General features: G+C 48.8%; 2 protein-coding genes across 3 annotated transcripts in view; one reads left to right on the top strand and one right to left on the bottom strand.

Annotated features, from left to right (window-relative positions):
• The first annotated feature begins 184 nt into the window (after positions 1–184).
• BMP2 (bone morphogenetic protein 2) overlaps positions 185–19,160 on the top strand; it is a 216,395-nt gene continuing 197,419 nt past the window's right edge. Inside the window, exons 1-2 of the mRNA XM_027693286.1 lie at positions 185–670; positions 3,895–4,681. The gene's annotated coding sequence lies outside the window, so the exon portion shown is untranslated. The remainder of the gene's footprint in view (positions 671–3,894; positions 4,682–19,160) is intronic.
• Positions 6,508–14,912, bottom strand: LRRN4 (leucine rich repeat neuronal 4). Of its 2 annotated transcripts, XM_027693284.1 has the most exons (6): positions 14,723–14,912; positions 12,564–13,287; positions 11,178–11,382; positions 10,489–10,626; positions 9,137–9,417; positions 6,508–8,998 (listed from the first exon to the last, which is right to left on the bottom strand). In XM_027693284.1, the coding sequence occupies exons 2-6, from the start codon at positions 13,249–13,251 to the stop codon at positions 7,827–7,829; spliced, it is 2,484 nt and encodes an 827-aa protein (XP_027549085.1). In that variant the 5' UTR covers positions 13,252–13,287; positions 14,723–14,912; the 3' UTR covers positions 6,508–7,826. The 2 variants fall into 2 exon arrangements, with proteins under 2 accessions (XP_027549085.1, XP_027549084.1); XM_027693283.1 differs by having other exon boundaries at positions 6,508–9,417.

Here is a 19,160-nt window from a genome sequence, read left to right as displayed (position 1 = left end):
GCCGCGCCGGCAGGAAATCCCTCCCTCCGCCTGCCGGCCGGCGAACGCCGCGGACGCCTATGGAAGAGCCGGGCGCGCGCGCGCGCGCGCGAGGGGAGGAGAGGGGGGGCCCTTGGGAGGGTTTTTCCCGCCCCGGCGGGGGCGGGGCCGGCGCGCGCCGCGCTGAGGGGGCGGCGCCGCTGGGGGGCGCCAGGGAGCGGATCCACCGGGATCGTCCTGAGGGGACACGGGCAATGGAGGGAGGGGAAAGAGGGAGGGACGGGACGGGACGGGACGGGGCTCTAGAGCCCCGGGGATCCCGCCATCATCGAACCGGGGCACTGAGGGACGGATGGTGTGGGATGGAGGCCCGGGGGGTCTCGCCATCGTCCCCTCAGGGAGCCGGAGAACGGCGGGATGGACGGTGTGGGATGGGTCCTACAGCCCGGGAGATCCCGCTGTCATCCCCTCAGGGAGCCGGGACACTGAGAGGTGAATAGTGTGGGCTGGGGCTCTACAGCCCGGGGAAGTTCAGTGTGTTACAAGAAAATATACGTCGTTTGTGTTCTTTTCCTGTAGCTCAAGCCCGTCTCGCTTCACTCGCGACAAAGCTGCTGCTTAAACCCCTTTTTGGCAACGGGTTCTGCGAAAGATAAAAGGAAACCAGGTGCTCAGAACCTACCCAGAACAGGTGGGCCGGCACAGCAGGTCCCGGAGTTAGGAGGGAAAAGCTGCAAGATGCCACAGGGAGACAAATAAAAGGGAATGGCTGGGGCTGCCTGGCCCTGGGTCAGAGCAGGACGGGCACAAAGCTACACCCACATTCCCGGGTTTATGTGGCGCCAATATTAAAGGTTTTACAACAGTTATACCTCTTAGGATGATCTTGCCTCAACTACAGTATTGCCATAAGAGGCTTCTGTATGCTTTTTAAAAATTTCTGAATAGCTATTGAAATAATTTTCTTCACCTGAGAGAGAACACAAACATGACGTGGTTTAGATGCAAAGCACACACTTGAAACCACACAGTGAATTCATTTTGTTCACAATAAGACAGCAGTTCAAAAAAGAACTCTTGACTGAAAAAGTGTCCATGTAATACATTAACACTATAATTTTTATGGCATATCTCTGACAAAATATGAAAAGTCAGGGTTTAAAGTGTTCCTGCGTAGGGACAATTATCCAAGAAAGGTGTCTCTGCACCAGCAAGGTGCTGCTGATGTCAGATGCTGGATGAAGGATGGGAGCTCTTGAGGTTGCTTTCCCTTTCTAAGTGTATCAGGAGCTCATTGCAAGTGAAACACACTCTTATGGTGAGCAATTTTCTAGTGCCAGCAGCAGCTTTGTACTGTGAGATGTCAAAATAAAGCATTTGTACAGTTGTCAGAACGAAAAAAAAAGAACAGGGGGAAAAAAAAGATTCCACAGTCACATGATTTCATCACCTCTCATTTTTGGCAGTTGCTTTTGATTTTTTCTGGGTTTATGCACCACTGAAACACAGGTAACTGAGAGGAGGTTTTGGGAGTGAACGGTGTTTGCCTTTGAATATTCAGTTTTTAACAGGCAGGGAAGAAAACAGTTGTAAGTGTAAAGGTAGAGAGAGGTACATCCAGGTCATACATGGGGGAAAGGTCTATTAGTAATAGTCTTGATTTATATCACCTGGATATAAATCTGGATTTTTATCACCTCCAAAACCATCAGAAACCCACCCTAAATGACTGAAATCATTGGGAACTCTGCCCCTGCTCTTTAGTTCCACCAAGCACTGATGGCAACAGCACCAAATCCTGCATATTTAACAGTAATGCAACATTATAGCTGGAATCAGCAGAGAGCCAAAGGACCTGACAGGAAAACACAGCCGGGTTTGTGTTGTTACCAGCAGTTATCACGTGCTGCTCAGTGTTGCCCTAGGGTCAGGGGCGAGTATTTCCTGGGATTTTGAAGGAAATGAAGGTTAGATCTGATGCTGTCACAGCCACCCTGTTACACACAGCTCCGTGCTTGGCAAAACCAGCCCCTCTGGTGTTGGGAATCATTTGGGGTCAAGGTTTGTTCCATTGCTGGGTGGAGCCTGGGTTTGGAGTTGGTCTGTAGGGAGCTGCTGAGCTAAGTTTAGGGCTGCTGTGGTTAGTGGCTCCCTTCTTCCTGACAATTTTGGTCTGGCAGGGTTCCTTCCCTGGAGCTGGGCTTCAGGCAGAGTGAGGGTTTCATCAGCCAGCAGGTTTGTACTGGATTTAAGATGACTTTTCTGGCTCTTTAAATGGGTTTTGTCACCCACTGTCGCTCCATCTGCCTCATTCTGTGTCCAGCAGAAACCTCCTGCTGTGGTTTGATTTGATCTCAGGTCCTTGCAGGGGTGAAGGTGGCATTGGCTGGAGGCTGATCCAGAGCAGGCTCTGGGTTTTATCTCTTGGTGCCATAAACAAGTCATAAAAATTGCTTGTTGCCTGCTACCTGTAACTTAGACGAGCAGACACGAGGGGCTATCAAGCTGTTGAGTTTTGTTTAGGGCTCTGGCTACTACTCAGTTTTTTGCTTCATTCTGCGTGAAATAGAGATTATTCTTCTTTTTACTTACATGTATTTAGGGGCAGCCTTATGATTATCCTTCTTCCTGCAGTGTCCCATTGACCCACGTCCTTCAAATAGCACTTGGACCTGATTTTGACTAAATGTGGAAGAAACTCTGCATGTTCTGGCTTTGTATGAACAGGCAGCTGCACAGAGGAGAGATTTGTAGTGAAAGGCACACTGAGGACAGAGCTCAGTCCTCTGGGATATTTGTTGCTGGCACAATGTCCCTGTGGCTTTCCAAGTTTTATTTTACTCAGGCAGAGGCAACAAACCACTGCCAGTGGTGGTGATGACAGCAGAAGGAATGACTGCCAAAAAGAGGGTGACATCATTTCACCTCATGGCCTTAGATAAGATATTAACCACCATTCCTTAATCATGCTCTGATAAGAGCGAGTGGCTTCCAAACATTAAATAACCACAATACTCGTGCCTTCCCAGCACAAAATATTTTACACAGCAAGGATATTTTAGTTTTTTCAAAGAAGAAGAAAGTCTCAGCCTAGTGCTGAGTGTGTGATATTTTTTTCCCCTCTTCTCCATGGAGCTTCTTTCCAGAAGTTATGGCTGCTGAGCCCTGTAGGAGCTGCCAGTCCTGCCTAGCAGGGATAGCTGCATCACTGCTTCCACCTCCTGGAAGAGACAGTGAATGAGGGATTCTGGGTTTTTATGGATTTTCTTGGCATTCTTTTACTCCATTTCTTCTGATTTTCCCTCCTTGCTCTTAAGGAAAAAAAAAGTACATTTTTTTCCTTATCAGTGGCAAGTTGGCAGAGAAATTCCTGGTCCTAAGGCTACAAAAAGAATTAGAGGCAGGGACAGACAAGCTGCTGAGTAACAGTTTGTGGGACTGGGACTGTTGCTGCTGCTAATTTTCAGCACTTCTGCCCTCTCTCCCTTCCCGTGTGAGTAGGGAAGGACAGGCAGGTGCACAGAGGAGAGCACATGGGTAGTGTAAATGAGCCTTGCTCTGTAGGGTGGAGTGCTGTGGTGAAAGGATGAGTATTTCCATGGGGGAGAGCACCTGGGGAGATGATTCCACCCTCTCCCTCTAGATGCCAGCAGAACACTAGCCTTGCTCTAAGGGATTGCTTCCTGAATGTATTTCAGAATATTATTATTGTTATTTGTTGTGCTGCTTCATTACTCTTCAGAGAGGTTAGGATTACCTTTGTAATATATTGTCCTGCTGCAGAACAAACTGCATCCTTTGCAGAGCTGAGAAAAGAAAAAGCACCAGGAGTTTAAACATGTTCTTTTATTAATATCTCTGTCTGCAAACACAAAACATGTTCTCACCCGTGATAAATATCTCTGTATTTCACAGGTAAAGAGGAAATCAGAGGCTTCTTGGCAAGCAAGATCCTGAGCCCTCGAAGCAATCCTGAGTGTGGTGGTTTGACTTGTGCATCCTTCCATGAAAGGCTGGTGGAGCTGGGAGCACTGTGAGCTCCCTGCCTTGGACTGCATCATCTCCCAGCTGGCCCATTTAATGCCTGTCACCCCTCTGGCCTGGGACAACTCTCCAAAGCAGGCTCCCTTCTGTCACTGAGGAGGATCAGGATCAGGCTGAAGCACCTGGTGCTGCTGTTCTGCACTTACCCACCCACCTGCTCACAGGGCTCTCAGGGACTGCTGCTCTGAATGACTTCTTGGCATCAGCACTGAAAACAAGGTGGTTCCTCTCTGTTCCCTCACAGCCAGCAAGGGTTCTGGCCCTTAGGGAGCTCCTTTTCTTCCCTGTATGGAGGCCTTTTCAGGGATCAGCTCCTTTTCCCAGAGTGTTTCTGCTGGGACACTCCATGAGACTCAGTGACTGCTTTCCACGTGCTGTTAGAGGCAGAGCAGTGCTCACTTCTGCCCTGACACCCTGGGGATCCCCCATGGACACCACTGGCTGTTGTGGACTTGCTTTGCTTGGACTTGGTTCTTTGGAAAGAAGAAAAACACTGACAACTGAATGGAGAAGGATCTTGGTGAGACTTTCTTCTTAGGAAGAAAAGCCAGAAAAAGACCTACACAAGGTGATCAAAGAATGCATTGAAATGCTCCCTGCGCTTCCCCCAGGTGATCTTCCCCTCACACAGGCACAGGACAAGTGGAGCTGTGGAACAGTAAGTGGAATATCAATTACATTTTTTTTTAATGGGTTGGCTTTTTATAGCTTTTGTTTGAGAGGTGTGTGGTTACCCCAGTCGTGCTGGCAAAGGTTGATGTGTTTGAAGCTGGAGGTACAAACAGTTTGCTGTTGGGTGCAAGCGGCTGGAGGGGGAGGAACAAGCAGGCGGAGCAAAGCTGGGAGTTTCCTAACTTGGGTTTGTGCGTGGGTGGGAAAAGTTTCTGTTCAGCCCCTTGGTTGTTCTCACTGCTCCAGTCCCCAGCAGCACTGTGAGAGTTCACTCCACTGCCAGGAGTATTAGAAATCCTGGGAATATCCAAACTGGTTATGAGTCGTGTTTACCAGGACAGCTCTGGGTTTTGAGGTTGGGAGTGAGGATGATATTTTTTCTGCAGTGAGAATCCAGTTTCTACTTGGATTTTGTAGAAACCAGAAAATGGGCTTCAAGATAACTTTGCCCTATTGATTAAAATATTGCTTGTTGTATTTTTATTTCTAAATCAGTAGATGCTGTTACAGTAAGATACCTAGAGGGGATAACGTGGTGACTGAGTTTTTCTAGAAGTTTACATCCTTTTTAAGAACTAGCAATAGCAGTGCTTCCAAAGAAAGGTTTATACTTGAATACTTACTTGGAAAATGTTGTGACTTACTCAAATGAGAGTTGCTCTTTTGAATAATTGTCATTTTGCCTGTTCTTGGGCTGCAGCAACCCTTTATAAGACACAGGAGTTCTGGGTGGGAATACAGGAAGAACTATTTTTATCCAAGCTGGAGTTTTTCAAGTATAGCAGAATAAAGCTTTTGTAACTTAAAAATTATTTCAGAGTGTCTATATAATATATCCAAGTATGACTTGTTGTAGCTTAGCATGAATATCAGGAAAAAGTGAAGAGAAATCATTTTTGACAAACCCAAATCTCACAATGGGAAAGGTTCAAGAGACTGAAGTTGGTGTGAGGCTGCACTTCCAGGTGGTGTCAGGTTGGAGTGTGCCCTGGTCACTGATCCTCAGGGAAGTCAAATTCTGGTGCTTTGTGGCTTTCTGGTTCAGTGATTATGAGCTGCAGTGTGGTAAAGGGTAATTAGATGTGTCCTCTCAAATTTCATTTTAAACAATGTCCTCCTGCTTTGGACTAACTCACAGTTAAGTTGGAACAATCTTTATTTTCAGTTGCAGTATCTATTTTTTTTGTCCTCCCCTAGGGTTAATCTTCAAGACAATATAAATTGCTATTCACAAATCTCTTATTTTGCTCCAATTTGTTTCTGTTTCTGGTAAACCCAAATACCCCAGCCAAGGTCTCTGTGTTGTACAAACACAGGGGAATATATGATCTCTGCCCCAGTTTGGGAAAATGAGTCTTTGACTCATTTGCTCACTTCAGATGAAATAATGACTATCATCTGTGCCTGCTCACTAACCCTTCCAGGAAATGCAGGAAAAATCAGCCCAGAAATAAATATGAAAACCCCAGTCCAAACAAAGACAGGTCTGAACTACCAGAGTGTGAAAATAAAAGAGATTTTCAAAGTGAAAGGTGACTCCATCCTTCTCCATTTGCATTTCCCTTCTATTGTGAGTTTGAGTCACGGGGCTCAGCCAAGCTCAGGAGACACACACAGCAGGAATCTGTATCTGTCCAGGGACAGTGTCATTCCCAGTGCCACAAACTCCCATGAAAGGGCTGCAAGCCTGTAGTGGTGAGGAGGGCAGAGCCACCTTCTGCACAGGCAAAATGAAAGCTCTTAGGACAGGAGAGAACGCAAGTTTACCATCAAAAAAACACTGCTTTACTAAATGCTGAAAGTTTCTTCCAAAACAACAAAAGGTGTTAATTTCTCAGGCTAAACGTTGTAGGTGGTAAAGACAACAAGACAAGATCTAGGTCTTTAACAAAGAACCAGAACTCAGCTCTGTAGCTTTTATTTCTGTTAATACTGAAAGCATTAAAAAAGAACAGAACAGAGTCTCTTGCACTGCACAGCACCTTTCCCTGGGAGCTCTGGGGGGACTTTACACAGTGTCTGTACAGCAGCAGGAACAGGACTTGCTGGAACATAAACCTCTGGGGAAGTATCTGACTGGGACAAACGCCTCCCCTTCCACAAACATCTCTCTGAATTTTAACGGCAAGCTCAGAGCTGGGATTGTCAGCATCTCTTACTATCGTTGTAGCAGAAAGTAGCACCCAAAAATTAATCTGGAAGATGTCTGCAGAACTCTCTGCTGCCAGTGGACAGGATTTTGGTTTTCAAGTCTCAGCAACACACATATTAAATTGTTTCATTACTCATCTTTTTGCCTCTCTGAGGTAAATCAGCTGCTAAATCTGTGGATGGGATGGATTACTGGGATGGAACAACCATCTCTGCTTAAAATCCATTGGGAAGCAAATGTTACCATGCTCCCCTTACCACTTCTTGGGTCAGTGCTGTACTGCAAACCCCCACTGCCTGGGAACTGCTTGTGGAAGCACTTGGGAGACTCCAACATCACGCAAAGACAAGACAAAACAATGATCCCTGCCCGAAGGATCCTGCACAGTCCTTTTTACATTTAATCTTTGTTTCTTTTTCCTGAACTGAAGTGAGGCTGAGCAGCTGCAGCCTCTGGAGTTGCTTAATGGAGTTAGAGCTGCACAGCACCTTGTCACTGAGCCCACTCACTCCTTCCAGTAACACCCTCTTTTTGGATAATGCCTTTAAAAAACTGAACCCCCAGCTTCCCTCTGTGAATAAAAGCAGAGTGTGTCATGCTCAGCTAGATGCACCTTGGATCATGGCTCTCAGCTGATTGTGTCCATGAGATACTGGAGGCAGGCAGCTGGCTAGGGAGCCTCTCACTGTGTGAAATTCATGCTACTCTATATGTAGGTGATCATAAAAACAGCTTTTCAAGGTTAGTGTCCAGCTTTGCTGCTGCTTAAGACATGAACCACAGTCCAGAGACTTTTATCTGCTCGAAAATACCTTCATTATTAGTTTTTCTTTCTGGTGGTTTGCTCTCCCTTAGAAACAGAAGAGTTATGAAATCTAGTTGTTCATACTTCTGCTGAAAGATGCTTTGAGAGTCTCCCAAAAACATACCAAGGTGATGGAAACAGTGAGCTCTGAATGTGCAGAACTATAACCCAGAGCTAATTACTGGTTTGTATTTTTAGTGGATAATCGAAGGCTGGGTTCTTGTAGGAGACCAAGTGTGTACCATACTGCTCACTGTGAGGCTTCTTACATGCCTTACACAGGCATGCAGACAAAACAATTGTGGTAATGAGAAAGAATCCACTTGCTGCAGACAGAGCAACAAAGACAGACTTGTAGCTGGGTTTTGTTTTAAATCTGGTGCACGAATTACCTGGAATTTCCTGATCTGTTATCTGGCTTGACCCGGCTTTGTTGGAAGCTGTCACGCAAATGTTGTAAGTGGTGTATGGTGACAGATTATACAGAGTGTACTGCCTGGCTGTGGGATAAATATTATCCATGACAAACTGCCTGTCCTCATTGCCTTGGGCAAGAATCAGCAGCTCATAGGTGTGAACGACCGAATTTGGGGCGCACCAGTGAATCAGGGCAGAGCTGTCTGTAACTTCAGTCACCTCGCTGAGCCTCGGCGGGTCTGGAACCTCATCTTCCGTCGACATGCCCGGGCATAAACACTGGGACACGCTCTGGAGTTCACTGCACGGCTTCTGGAGGTGCCTGCAGGGGTTGTAGTCACAGGAGATGTGTCCCACTTGCACTGGGGTTTCCTTCGGCTGTTCCTCGTAGTCATAGTAGTCGACATAGTGTGCTGGTGGCTTGGTGGGAGCGGGCTTTGAGTTCAGCTGCGGGGGGCTTGGCTGTGGGGTACCCTGTGGGGTGCCCTCCCCACCAGGGCTGGCAAACGAGTGAACAGAATGGTCAGTGGTGTTGGGGGTTCCTGTTCCTCCAGCAGAATAACGACTGGTGGTCTGGCTGGATGGACCTTCCTGGGGAGACGTTGTGTCGGTTGTTCTGAGCTCTCCCTTGGGCTGCTCTGTTCCTGTTGGACTCGTGGAGCCGAACTGAGCAAAGAGCTCTTTGAGGAAAACCGGGAAGGAGGTTACAGACGGGAATGAAGGGGGATTGCTTGTGGATTCAGGAACTGCCTCCTCCTGGTGGGAGGAACTGTTGGCCTTTGTGAGCATCGGCTCCGGCTCCGTTGGGGGCAGAGCTGTGCTCATTGCATCCCTCTGGGTCAGGGAGCTGGTATAAGTGTCTTTGGTCAGCACTGGATTGGCTGTTGTGCTCATTGCATCCCTCTGGATCAGGGAGCTGGTGTAAGTGTCTTCAGTCAGCATTGGATTGGCTGTTGTGCTCATTGCCTCCCTCTGGATCAGGGAGCTGGTATAAGTGTCTCTGGTTAGCACTGGGCTGGCTGTGGCGCTCATTAAATCCCCCAGGATCGGGGAGCTGGTAGAAGCACCTTTGGTGAGCACTGGGTTGGCTGTGGCGCTCATTAAATCCCCCAGGATCAGGGAGCTGGTGTGAGTGTCTCTGGAGAGCAGAGCCCAGTCTGTTGTTACCACAGCAGTGGCATCGTAACTGGTAAAGCTGAGAGCATCATGATCAGGAGAGGGCGTGTCTGAATGGGGCAGTGTGACATTGCTGCTCCCAGACTGGCATTTATCGTAGAGCTCTAGCAGTGAAACAGGTGTTGAAGGTCTGCCCCCATCTTCCTGGGATGTGCAGAAAGTCTCCCCAGCCCTGCAGGGGGGACAAGACAGAATAGTCAAGATCCATAAGAACACTGCAGGCTCCTTAGGCTGCTTGGATTGCAACTGGCAACCTGCTGTTGAAATCAGTCTTTATATTAGTGAGGACAAACCTAGACCAAAGTTAAGTTGTCTTAATGTTTGGCAGATGGCTCCCCACGGCACTGGCTGTGGAATTCAGCTGACTGGGGTTCTGGTTTTGTAAGGTGCAGGAATATCTTTTCCCCCGAGAGGAAACATCCTTTGGTACAAGGGCTGTGAACCTTATCAAGAGTTCAAGGCAACTTGTCCCAAAGGGTCAGACTGTAATGCCACACTAAGAGGTGAACAATGCAGAGGGATGTAACAGGATCCCCAGGATCCTGAAACCAGCTGGTTTAGGCAGCTGGAGGTGAGATGACGCAGGATGCGCTTTTAAATGACTAAGAGTTCTTTCTTTACTCAGACATTGAAGTTTTGGTAAAGAATGCAACTGCTAAGCCCATCCCGATGACGAACTATCTAATTTTAACACTCTGCTGTCTCAGAGATTTGATGACAAATCTTCTTGGTGGTCTTACAAAACCAAGGGAGATCATTTATATGCAAAGCACTTATTTTAACTACAGCTTATCGTAATTAGTCCATAGAACTGTAGGAGAGCATGAAAACAATAGGTGAGAAATGGTGCTATTTGCAAGGGGTTTTGTTGACTGCCTGTGCCTCAGCTTTGGGAATGGCAGGGTAAGGAGGGAATCATTTGATAAAGATCTTGCATAGTCTTCCAGTTCCTGCTCCCAGTGCTGGCCCACCAAGTCAGCTTATTTATCTCCAGCTAATAGAGAAATGTGGTTTAAAATAGAAAGAAAATATTATTCTCATCTTAAAGTAGAATCCACACCTAATAATACTTTATGCTTTGTTCCTGAAGGAGACCTTATTTTGCATTTCTACCTCTTGTGAAAGGGGAGAACCCACAAGGAGTTTGAATAACTTAGATGGTGGGGAATGTCTTCTCCCCAGACAACTTACACATTGAAGCTGTTTCTGGGGAGCAATATTTTATCTCCTTGAACTCACTTACTTTTGCAGCACGACTCTCTTGGGCTTGGAGAGCAGCCAGGAGAGCTGGCAGTCACAGAACAGAGGGTTTCCAGAGAGGTTGATGGTGATGCCATCCGATGAGTTGGTGTCCCAAGGATTAAAGGAACTGAGGTTACAGCTGCAAGATGACAAATGCAATAATTAGCAAACGCTAAATTATCTAACAAGGACTGAAGTGGGCTCAATACCCAGGGTGTGTAAGGCACAAAGCAGCATTCCCACTTCCCTTGGCAGTAGCCAGTTACTAAAATCACCATCCTGCCCATTCCTTGCTCAGAAGATGCTCTCTTTTGTCTTAGATATAGTGAGGGATGGAATCCAGTGGGATTTTTTGCTTCAAATAGGTTTATTTTCCTTAAACTGGTTCCTAGAGCACAGCCAGTGCTCTAATGTTTGTTCTCTGATGTGCTTATAACCCAGGCCTATATTATAGAAATCTTGCTCGGTGCTATTTTGATAAATCACTTTCAGACTTTTGTTTCTCTTTAGTATTTCAGGTGTGTGACACACCAAGAGCTGTTACCTCTAGAATAAGGACTAAACCATTGCTTTCACTAATTCTAAACAAGGGACTACGTTAACCTCTCACACTGAAAGTGGGATGGACAGGATTTTTGTCTGCTTCCAAGAGGTTTAATGTGAGGGAGAACAAAAAAGAAACCAACTCACTTCTCAAAGGAGAGATGGCTCAGATGAGGGGCACTGTAAAACATCTCTGTCCTCACAAAACCCAGGGAAGGGGAGTCCTGGCAGTGCAGCTCTTGGAGACCAGGCATGGACTTGACAAAGTCAGTGTCGAGGCTTCTTAATCGTGGCATCTTTGTCAGGTGAAGGGATCTGAGGTTGGGCAAGTCTCTGGTCCACTCTGGTTGAACTGAAGCAGAAAAATATTTACACCTGTTACGTAAACAGAGCATTCCTGTGGGTTTCTGCCTAGAAAAAGGGGTTGAATTCCTAGATATGAAGTATCTCTGTCATTCTCTGCAGCTGCTCTCTTTGGGAAAGGAATAGAGCAAAAATCAATACAGCAGTGCATATACACCCATGCAGCTGTAATTTTGTAATATGTGTGATTTTTAATATGTAAAACAGGGCAGAGAAAAAGAAGGTAAGATAGAAGGGCAATAAAGCTGGTAAGAGATATGGAATAGCTTTCTTGTTAGGTGAGATTAAATGAACAAGGATTTCTCTGCTCAGGGAAGTGGTGGAAATTAGAGATGTCTACAAAGTCCTGACTGCTGGAAGAAAGGCAAATAACTTCTCATTTCTCCTAGCACAGGAAAAACAGCCCAGAGGCATGTAAGTGAAAGAATGAGTCTGGTACAAAAGGTCCTCTCCATCCCATGACTGAATTGAGTAACTCACTGCTCACAGGAGGGATTAGGCAAATTAATGGAGGAAATGTGGTGGTGTATCAGTTAAATGGGAGCTGCAGTGACACCTCTGGCTTGAGGAGCCCCCAGGGCCCTGGCTCTGCCCCAGGCTGAGGGCAGCTGGGCAAGGCATCCAACATCTGTATGCCTCAGCACCTCAGTTAGAAACTGGGGCTGGTAAGAGGGAAGAAACTGTCCTGTAAACTGCTCAGGGCAGGGATTGTCTCCCTGTGTGGAAGTATTAGGCTGTGGCTGACACAGAAAGCCCCTCTCTGTGCTCCCTCACTGCAGAGGTACAAAGCAGAGTAGCTGTGGGGACAAAGAAAGATTTCAGCAGCCTGTCTGGAAAGAGAAATTAATTTCCTCCTCTGTGTCCCAAAACTAATCCCAGGGCTGACAGCAGGATGACTGTCAGTAGCAGACAGCGGAATTAGGACGGAGGGGGGTGACTATGCTGGGACAAACAGCCCTGTCTCATGGTGTCTGGTCTCTGCCCTTCCCTTGGTCTGTGTGACAGTGCTGTGCACTCTTGGACCAGCTGTCTGCAGCTTGCAGTGTGGGGTGTTCCCCCTCCACCCCGGGCTGGCTCAGGATGGGAGCCATCATCCCATCATCCAGCGAGGCTCCTGCTCCCCCAGCCTGACCAAACCCCGTGTTTACAGTGGGAAATCCAGAAACTTACTTTTCTCAAGGAAAGTCCCGCTCAGATCAAGCACATGGATGGAGTTTCCAGGCCTGTCCGTGGCCTCCCTGGGAGCTGTGCTGATGGCAAAAGCAGATTCCCTAATTCCTCTGCTGTCCTCCCACCCCAGCAGCGTCGCAGAGAGGTTCAACACCTGCAGCTGAGGGGAGCAGGAAAAAGCCAGCGGCTGGATTTCCAGCAGTGGATTTCCAGCCAAGGACAACCACCTCAGGTTGGGCAGGGCAGAGCTGTGGCAGGATGGCACAGACGACAGCTTGTTAAAGCTCAGGTCCAGCTTGAGGAGGCTGCTGAGGGCTTCAGGTCCCCACGAGACTGCCCAGAGGTGGTTGTGCCTCAGCGAGAGGACGCGCAGCCGCGGCAGCTTCGCGATCTCCGAGCCGTTCACCTCTTCCAAGAGGTTGTTGCTGAGATCCAAGGTCTCCAGGGCCTCCGGAAGGCAGACAGGGAAAGCTGTCAGGCTGCTGTTGGTCAGCTGCAGGGTGATCCAGGTCCTGTTCTTCCGATCCTCACAGGACATGCTGGTGAGATTAACATTCTCCCAAGGGTCTTCCTGAGCCAGCTGGAAAAAGGTGGTGACATCCCTGGATGCTGCAGGCTCTGCTCTGCTCACCGGGCCAGCCGCTGTGCTCCCCACCAGCAGAGAGAGGATGAGCAAGCCTAGAAACATCCTTTTCCGAAGTGATTTGCAATCGATTTCCAAGATCTGTTTGGGTTTTGTTTCGGGATGGGGGGGAAAACAAAACATCAACGTTAAGAGCTAAATTAAAATCCCTCCAGGCAAATACAAGCACTTTAAAAGTGAAACGTTTTTTAAATACTTTCCTTTTACATCCGGGCAGTGATAAGTGATAATTATTAGCTCTTCCGTAATTAAGCCTAAGTAAACATGAACCCTTGGGGACAGAAATATCACACGGTCTTGGTCTAAGCGTGCCTACAACTTTTCACGGAGGAAGCAACCAAGCTGTATCCCACACCAGTACCCTCAGTGCAGCAGGTTGTCCTGCTGCAGTGCCCAGTCTGGCCAGCCCAGGGGGAAGTTTTCCAACGGGGTGATGCCCAAGCAACAGGGCATTTAACCTAATCTCACCTCACAGGTGTGCCCGTGGGAAGGGATTGTTCTCTGTGAGGTTGCCTGTGCAAAGCAAGTGTATGGATCCAAGGGCTGGGGAGGGTTGTCAGACTTTAAATGAGAGGAGCCCAAACCGGGCTGAGTTGCAATGGAGTGGGCAGGTAAAAGTGCCTTTCCTATGTTAGGAAGGGCTTTCCTTCCCTGAGCAGAAGTTGGAACAGCAAAGCCCCGGGGCTTGTTGGGCTCTGCCAGGGCAGTGCTGCCCCATTCTGGGTGACAGCCACGTGGGGACCCCGCAGGCACTTCGGGGCTCCCGGCACTGCTGACAGATTGCACAGCCCAGCTGCTGGGAAAAGGATGCACTGGAAATGCAAATCCTGAACCACATTTCAGTGGAAGCGGTCAGAAACTGAGTGTGCTCCTGGACCAGGGCCCCAAAGGCCTGGGCGCCAAGAAACATTCAGTGTTCCAGTTCCCTGTGTGCTCCCTCCTCCTCCCGCCCCAGCTTTGTCTTTGTCATTTAAAAGAGAACCAAAAAGTCCTAAATGACTTGTGAAAGGCCCCGCAGGTAATCTGTGTCACTGGAGAAAATTAAACCCAGCCCTAAACTAGTGCTTTTCTTACTGAGCTGTCTTTTGCGCTGCCAGGCATCAAAGTGATCGTTCCTCATCCAAAAACATATTACGTAGGGAGGTGACCGAAGCCTCACGTAGTATGAAATATCTCAGACTTATTCCAAATTTTAATAGCTATTTGCTGTTCCCTGAATGGTGCCAGGTCTTGCCTGGACTGTTATCCTTTGCTGCCATCCCAGGTTTGAAGGAGGGATAAGCAAAAGAGTATATCCTGGACCACCAAAATAGTGTATTTTGGTTGCCTGCGTCCTTTTTGTCAGACGGAACCGTGACAGAGCCAAGCAGCCTCAGGGCTTCCCGGTCACCGGAGCCGCTGGATCCCGCGCTCCGCAGCACATGGCAGGGAAAGGATGGGAGGAATTGGACCGCTGGATTCCAACCTTGGATTTAATCTTAGTCCCTGCCTCTAAACCGCATCCGCTTGCACGTACCTGTCCCAAAGTCCCGCTGCCTCGTGTCTCCGCTCCGAGCGGCTCCGACTGCCCGGCCTTGGTTTTATACACTTGGGTGACTCAGCCGAGAGCGTGAAATGCCTCTTTTCTGTTCCCAGCCTTCCCTGCTCGCGGCTCTGCCCACAAGCTCAGGCGAGGTTTGTTCCAGGCTCGCTCCCCCGCATCCAGCTTTCCCCTCGCCCAGAGAGGGGGCGGCTCCAGGCAACTTTCCCTGCTCCTTTGGCCCTGGCGGGAGCGGGGTGGGAGGGCTCTTATTTCCCAACGCTCAGGCAGGGCTGCTCCTGTCCGTCTTTGTCTGAGAGGCGGGGGGTGAAGGGAAAAGATCAGTGTCAGTAGTCCCAACTCTCACGTCTCCCCCTGACAAGGGGGGAGGGAGGGGAATTGCTGTGTCCCTTTGTTGGCAGGTCAGGGTGATGTAAAGCTGAGGCTCTGTCTGCTGACACGGGCTTTGGTCTCTCACTAGGCGCCAATAAAGGGCTTCAAGTGTTTAAATTTCTCTCTAAGACTCTTGCTTCTGGGAGTAAATCCCAGAAATGTTCGCGCAGGACAAATGACTTTTCTAAGGAGGCCCTTAGGGAATGTCAGAAGTGAAACCCTCACCTGCTCCTCCCGCAGAGAGGAATTCTCTGTGCCGATGGAGAGGGTGGGCGGCACCTCAGCCCGCGTGGGACAGCCTTGGGAGGCCTCTCCCGGTCCCGCTGGGCGAGAGTTGTGTTCCCTGCTCTGCATCTGTGTTCCACATGGCTTGGGAGAATTCCCTTCCCGTTACTTATCTCATCCTTTGCTGGAAAAGTGGGATTGTCAACGTGAACCATCTCCCACCAAGGGACCTGCCCTGAGCTGGGTCTTTCAGCATTCCCACAATTCAGATAATTAGGCTGATGGAGAGCAGAGAAAAAAGTCAGTATCCCAGAAAGGGGTGAATTTATAGAGATCGTTCTAAAATGGAAGCAAAAGGGTGGTGGTTCCCTTGCTACTGTAAGACAATTGATTATTAAAATGTCCAAGGAGAACAGTAGTCAGTGCCTTCCCTTTATCAGGACAACAAAACAGATCCCTGACGTGGAGGCAGCACAGCCTCACTTTGGTGCTAAAGTGCAGATAAAGCTCTTGCCCCAAAACCTTGAGTCTGCCTGTGCACATGTACTCAGAGCTTATCTATGGACCGTGTGGTTCATTATCTGCGTGGGGAGAGAGCCTTGAAAAACACCAGAACATCCCCAGAGCGAGATAGGGCCTTTCAGTAGGACTCCCTGGAGCCGTTGCCCTTCCCTTGGAGAGATGTACATGTTGTTCCCCCGTGGAATGGCACCAGGGCAGGACAAATAGTTTCCTAAATGAGGGGCTAATCCCATATTAACCCTGGTGGGGCAGGCTGGGAGCAGGGCAGTGCCGGCCCGGCACGTGCACCATGGCAGGTACCTCTGGGATCTGCACTGCCGGGGTTCAAAGGGCACGGTGGGGCAGGTTAAAAAAATCTGAAGAATTTGCTATAAGAGGAGGAAAGTCCAGCTCCTGCCTTCCCTGTGGCTTCCCAGACCTGCTGCACGGCTCCTCTTGGGGAAGCTGGAACGCAGGGAGGTGGCCTGGCTTTGCCCTGGGCTATGAAGTGCCTGTGTTGTGTTTGCTGCCTTTGGCTCGGTATTTACAGACAACGAATTTTCAGTGGTTATTTTAGGGTTATTGGTTGTCTTATTGCTTTTAACATCTTAAAAAAAACCCTCCAGCAAACCCGGTGAACCAGAACCTGCCTTAACTTTAACGAGTTCAACCTTACTGGCTTTATTTTGGAGGCAAGCAGACTGTCAGACCTGGAAAGCAGCCTCTCATTTTGGTGGAGGTGGAGGCTTTGTTTGCCCAGGGGCGCTTGATTTCCGAGTGATACAGAGAACCTGTTGCAAGAGGCAGAGCACCCTTGGAAAACGAGCTTTTGTTGCTTTTATTTTCCAGCCTTGTTTCTGCTTTTTGCATGCTCAATTTTTGCAGCAGGTGTTGTATCTTCCCAGCAAGCTCTAATCATCTGGAATATGGTGCTGTATCTCAAGCAGCTGCCCAGGTACTGGTGGAGGTTTCCCAGGGCAGGCAGCAGCCCTCTCTCACCAGTTTCTTTCAAATATCTGGTAGCAGCAGGCAGAGATTTCCCCTTTGTGGGCCACTTTGGCCTGTTCTCATGTCACCTTTTATTCTGCTCCGGTTTTTTTCTGCTTTTCGAAGAGTTTCGGCGGCAACCTGAGGGCGTGTTTAGTAAAAGCAGGCGTTTCTGTCAGCCTTTTCACACGGGTGATGCATAAGGAGCCGAACCAGACGCCCCCTCCCCGGGGGTGATTCAAGGCTGCACAAAGCCCCTCTGCCCGCAGGAATGCTCGGGCAGAGCCCTGCATTCCTCAGTGACACCGAGATAAGCAGAGCTCGGGGAGAGCAGGAGAAGGCGAGGATGGTACCAGGCTGTAAAGTTTAAGAGGTGAATGTTTCTCGCTGGCCGCGGTCCAAGTGATGGTTAAGAATGAAAATACCTTGAAAAACTCTGGAGAATGGATTTTAAAGCCAACAAAAGAAACGTTTCGCGGGTCTGTCCACGGAGCAAGCACGAGCAAGATTTTTCTTACAGAGAACAGGGAGAGAATGCAGGAACAGGATTATTTAGCCTGAGGTTTCAGAAAACTATGGGTGTGTGTCTCTGCTGCAGTAACACGCGTTCCGGTGAAATTCCCTGCGGAATTTGGTGTGAGTAAGAGCAAACAGCAGCCATCTGACATCGGCGGGGTTTTACCCTGATCGGGGTTTAACTGAGCACGATGTACAGAATAGGGCTGTGGCTGAGCCGAGGTATTTTCCTGAAAGGTTTCCTGAAGGTTTTTGTTTTCATCTAAACAACATTCCTGTCCCGGATTTCATCTCTGTGTTGCACAACTTCGGGGGCAGCCGCCCTTGCGCTGCTTTCGCTCTCTCTGGGAAACCTCTCCCACATCTGGCACTGCGGGATGAGTAACTTGGCTCCTGCAGACCCCCGAGCCTGTGCTCTTTAACCCTGGGTGTAAATCAGGTGGGATGAACCACGTCTGATCGGGTGATTGCAGGAATCAGGGAGGATGATGAGCATTAAGGGGAATGTCTGGAGCGTGGCAGGGACGTGCTGGGTGACACGGGGTGGGATGACAGATGACTTGGTGCTGTGGCTGGTGCATGTGTCAGAACAGGCTGGTGCAGTCTCCTCTCAAATTATCCAGCCTGGAATCACGGAGGTGCAGGATGCCCTGGGTTGTGCCTTCCTGCTCCAACCTCTCCAAGGGCTGCTTGTAGGAAGCAGAGCTACTGTCACATGCAGCACTGAAAGCAGCTGGATAAAACCAGATTTTTTTCCTCAGTGTTCCTTGCCTCTCATGGAAAAGCCTTGCAAGGTGAGTGGAGCGAGGAGAAAAGACAGCTGATGACCTAAAGAGACACAGAGAGAGGACAGCAGCAGGGGATCATTCCTTAAAGCTAAAAGGCAAAGGACAGGGCTGACAGCCAGCCTGGATGAGCTGGCAGAGCCTCCTTGCAGAGCAGCAGTGACACATGGGGTGAGATTGAAGGAGGGGCAGGAAGGAAAATGGAAATATTTGATAGTTTCTCCGAAATCCCAGTCCGGACAGCTTGGATTGCAAGTGGACGTGCTTGTTCAGCACTGAAGGGAGCCACACACTCTCACAATGAGAATTATGTTCCAATTTCCCCATGTCCCTGCATTCCTGTGTTCAGGTCACGTAGGCAAGGGGCAACTCCAGGACTTCCATGTAACAGTTGGGCAACAAGCTCTGCTCCGGGAATGATGAGCAGGGAGCTGTCCTTCCAGGGAGAAATTTGTGTAGGCAAATGGTCAGGATCCTGCCTGCAAAGCCTAAGTGGAGGCTGAGTGTGGAAGGCAGCTGTCTGTGCAAGAGGTGCTGGCACTAATATGAGCATTCAGCTCTCCCATGGAACCCTTGGGCAGGTCTTAAATATGGCCAGTGTTTGGACTTGGACAAGGAAAATACTAGGCCTGTATCAAGCAAGTGAGAAATGGGTAAGTCCTCTACTGAAGGAAAACTGGATGGTCCCTCAGCCTGTGTAAAATGTGCTGAGGAGAGGGAAGTCAGAGGGCTGGGAAGCAGGCTGTACTCTTTTTGGGTTTTTTAAATGTAAAGCTATAGTTTGTTTAAACTGGCACAATGTGGGAGTGATTCCACTGCAGCCCATTGACAGGGACTGGAGAGAAGCAGAGGACGTGGCCCAACAATCAGGGCTCTCTGGTCCCAGTGATGTTTATAATCACACAGTGATTTCTGCAGCATCTCTTGCTGATATGACAACACCTGCCCATTGTATTCCTTTAGATATGTGAAAACAGTTTTGGTTTGTCCAGCAGTTTCATGAATTCTCCCAGTTTCACTCTGTCCTT

Source organism: Neopelma chrysocephalum, unplaced genomic scaffold (genome assembly GCF_003984885.1).
Source record: "Neopelma chrysocephalum unplaced genomic scaffold, ASM398488v2 Primary Assembly neopelma1_91, whole genome shotgun sequence".
Taxonomy (NCBI): Eukaryota; Metazoa; Chordata; class Aves; order Passeriformes; family Pipridae; genus Neopelma; species Neopelma chrysocephalum.
This window is presented reverse-complemented; position numbering and strand designations above follow the sequence as displayed.

Coding starts and splice junctions, on each gene's coding strand:
- LRRN4 (XM_027693283.1), bottom strand. CDS start 13,251: ATGTTTCTAGGCTTGCTCATCCTCTCTCTGCTGGTGGGGAGCACAGCG. Junction 11,383..12,563: donor CGGGACTTTCCTTGAGAAAA/GTAAGTTTCTGG, acceptor TTTCTGCTTCAG/TTCAACCAGAGTGGACCAGA. Junction 10,627..11,177: donor AGCCATCTCTCCTTTGAGAA/GTGAGTTGGTTT, acceptor GTCATCTTGCAG/CTGTAACCTCAGTTCCTTTA.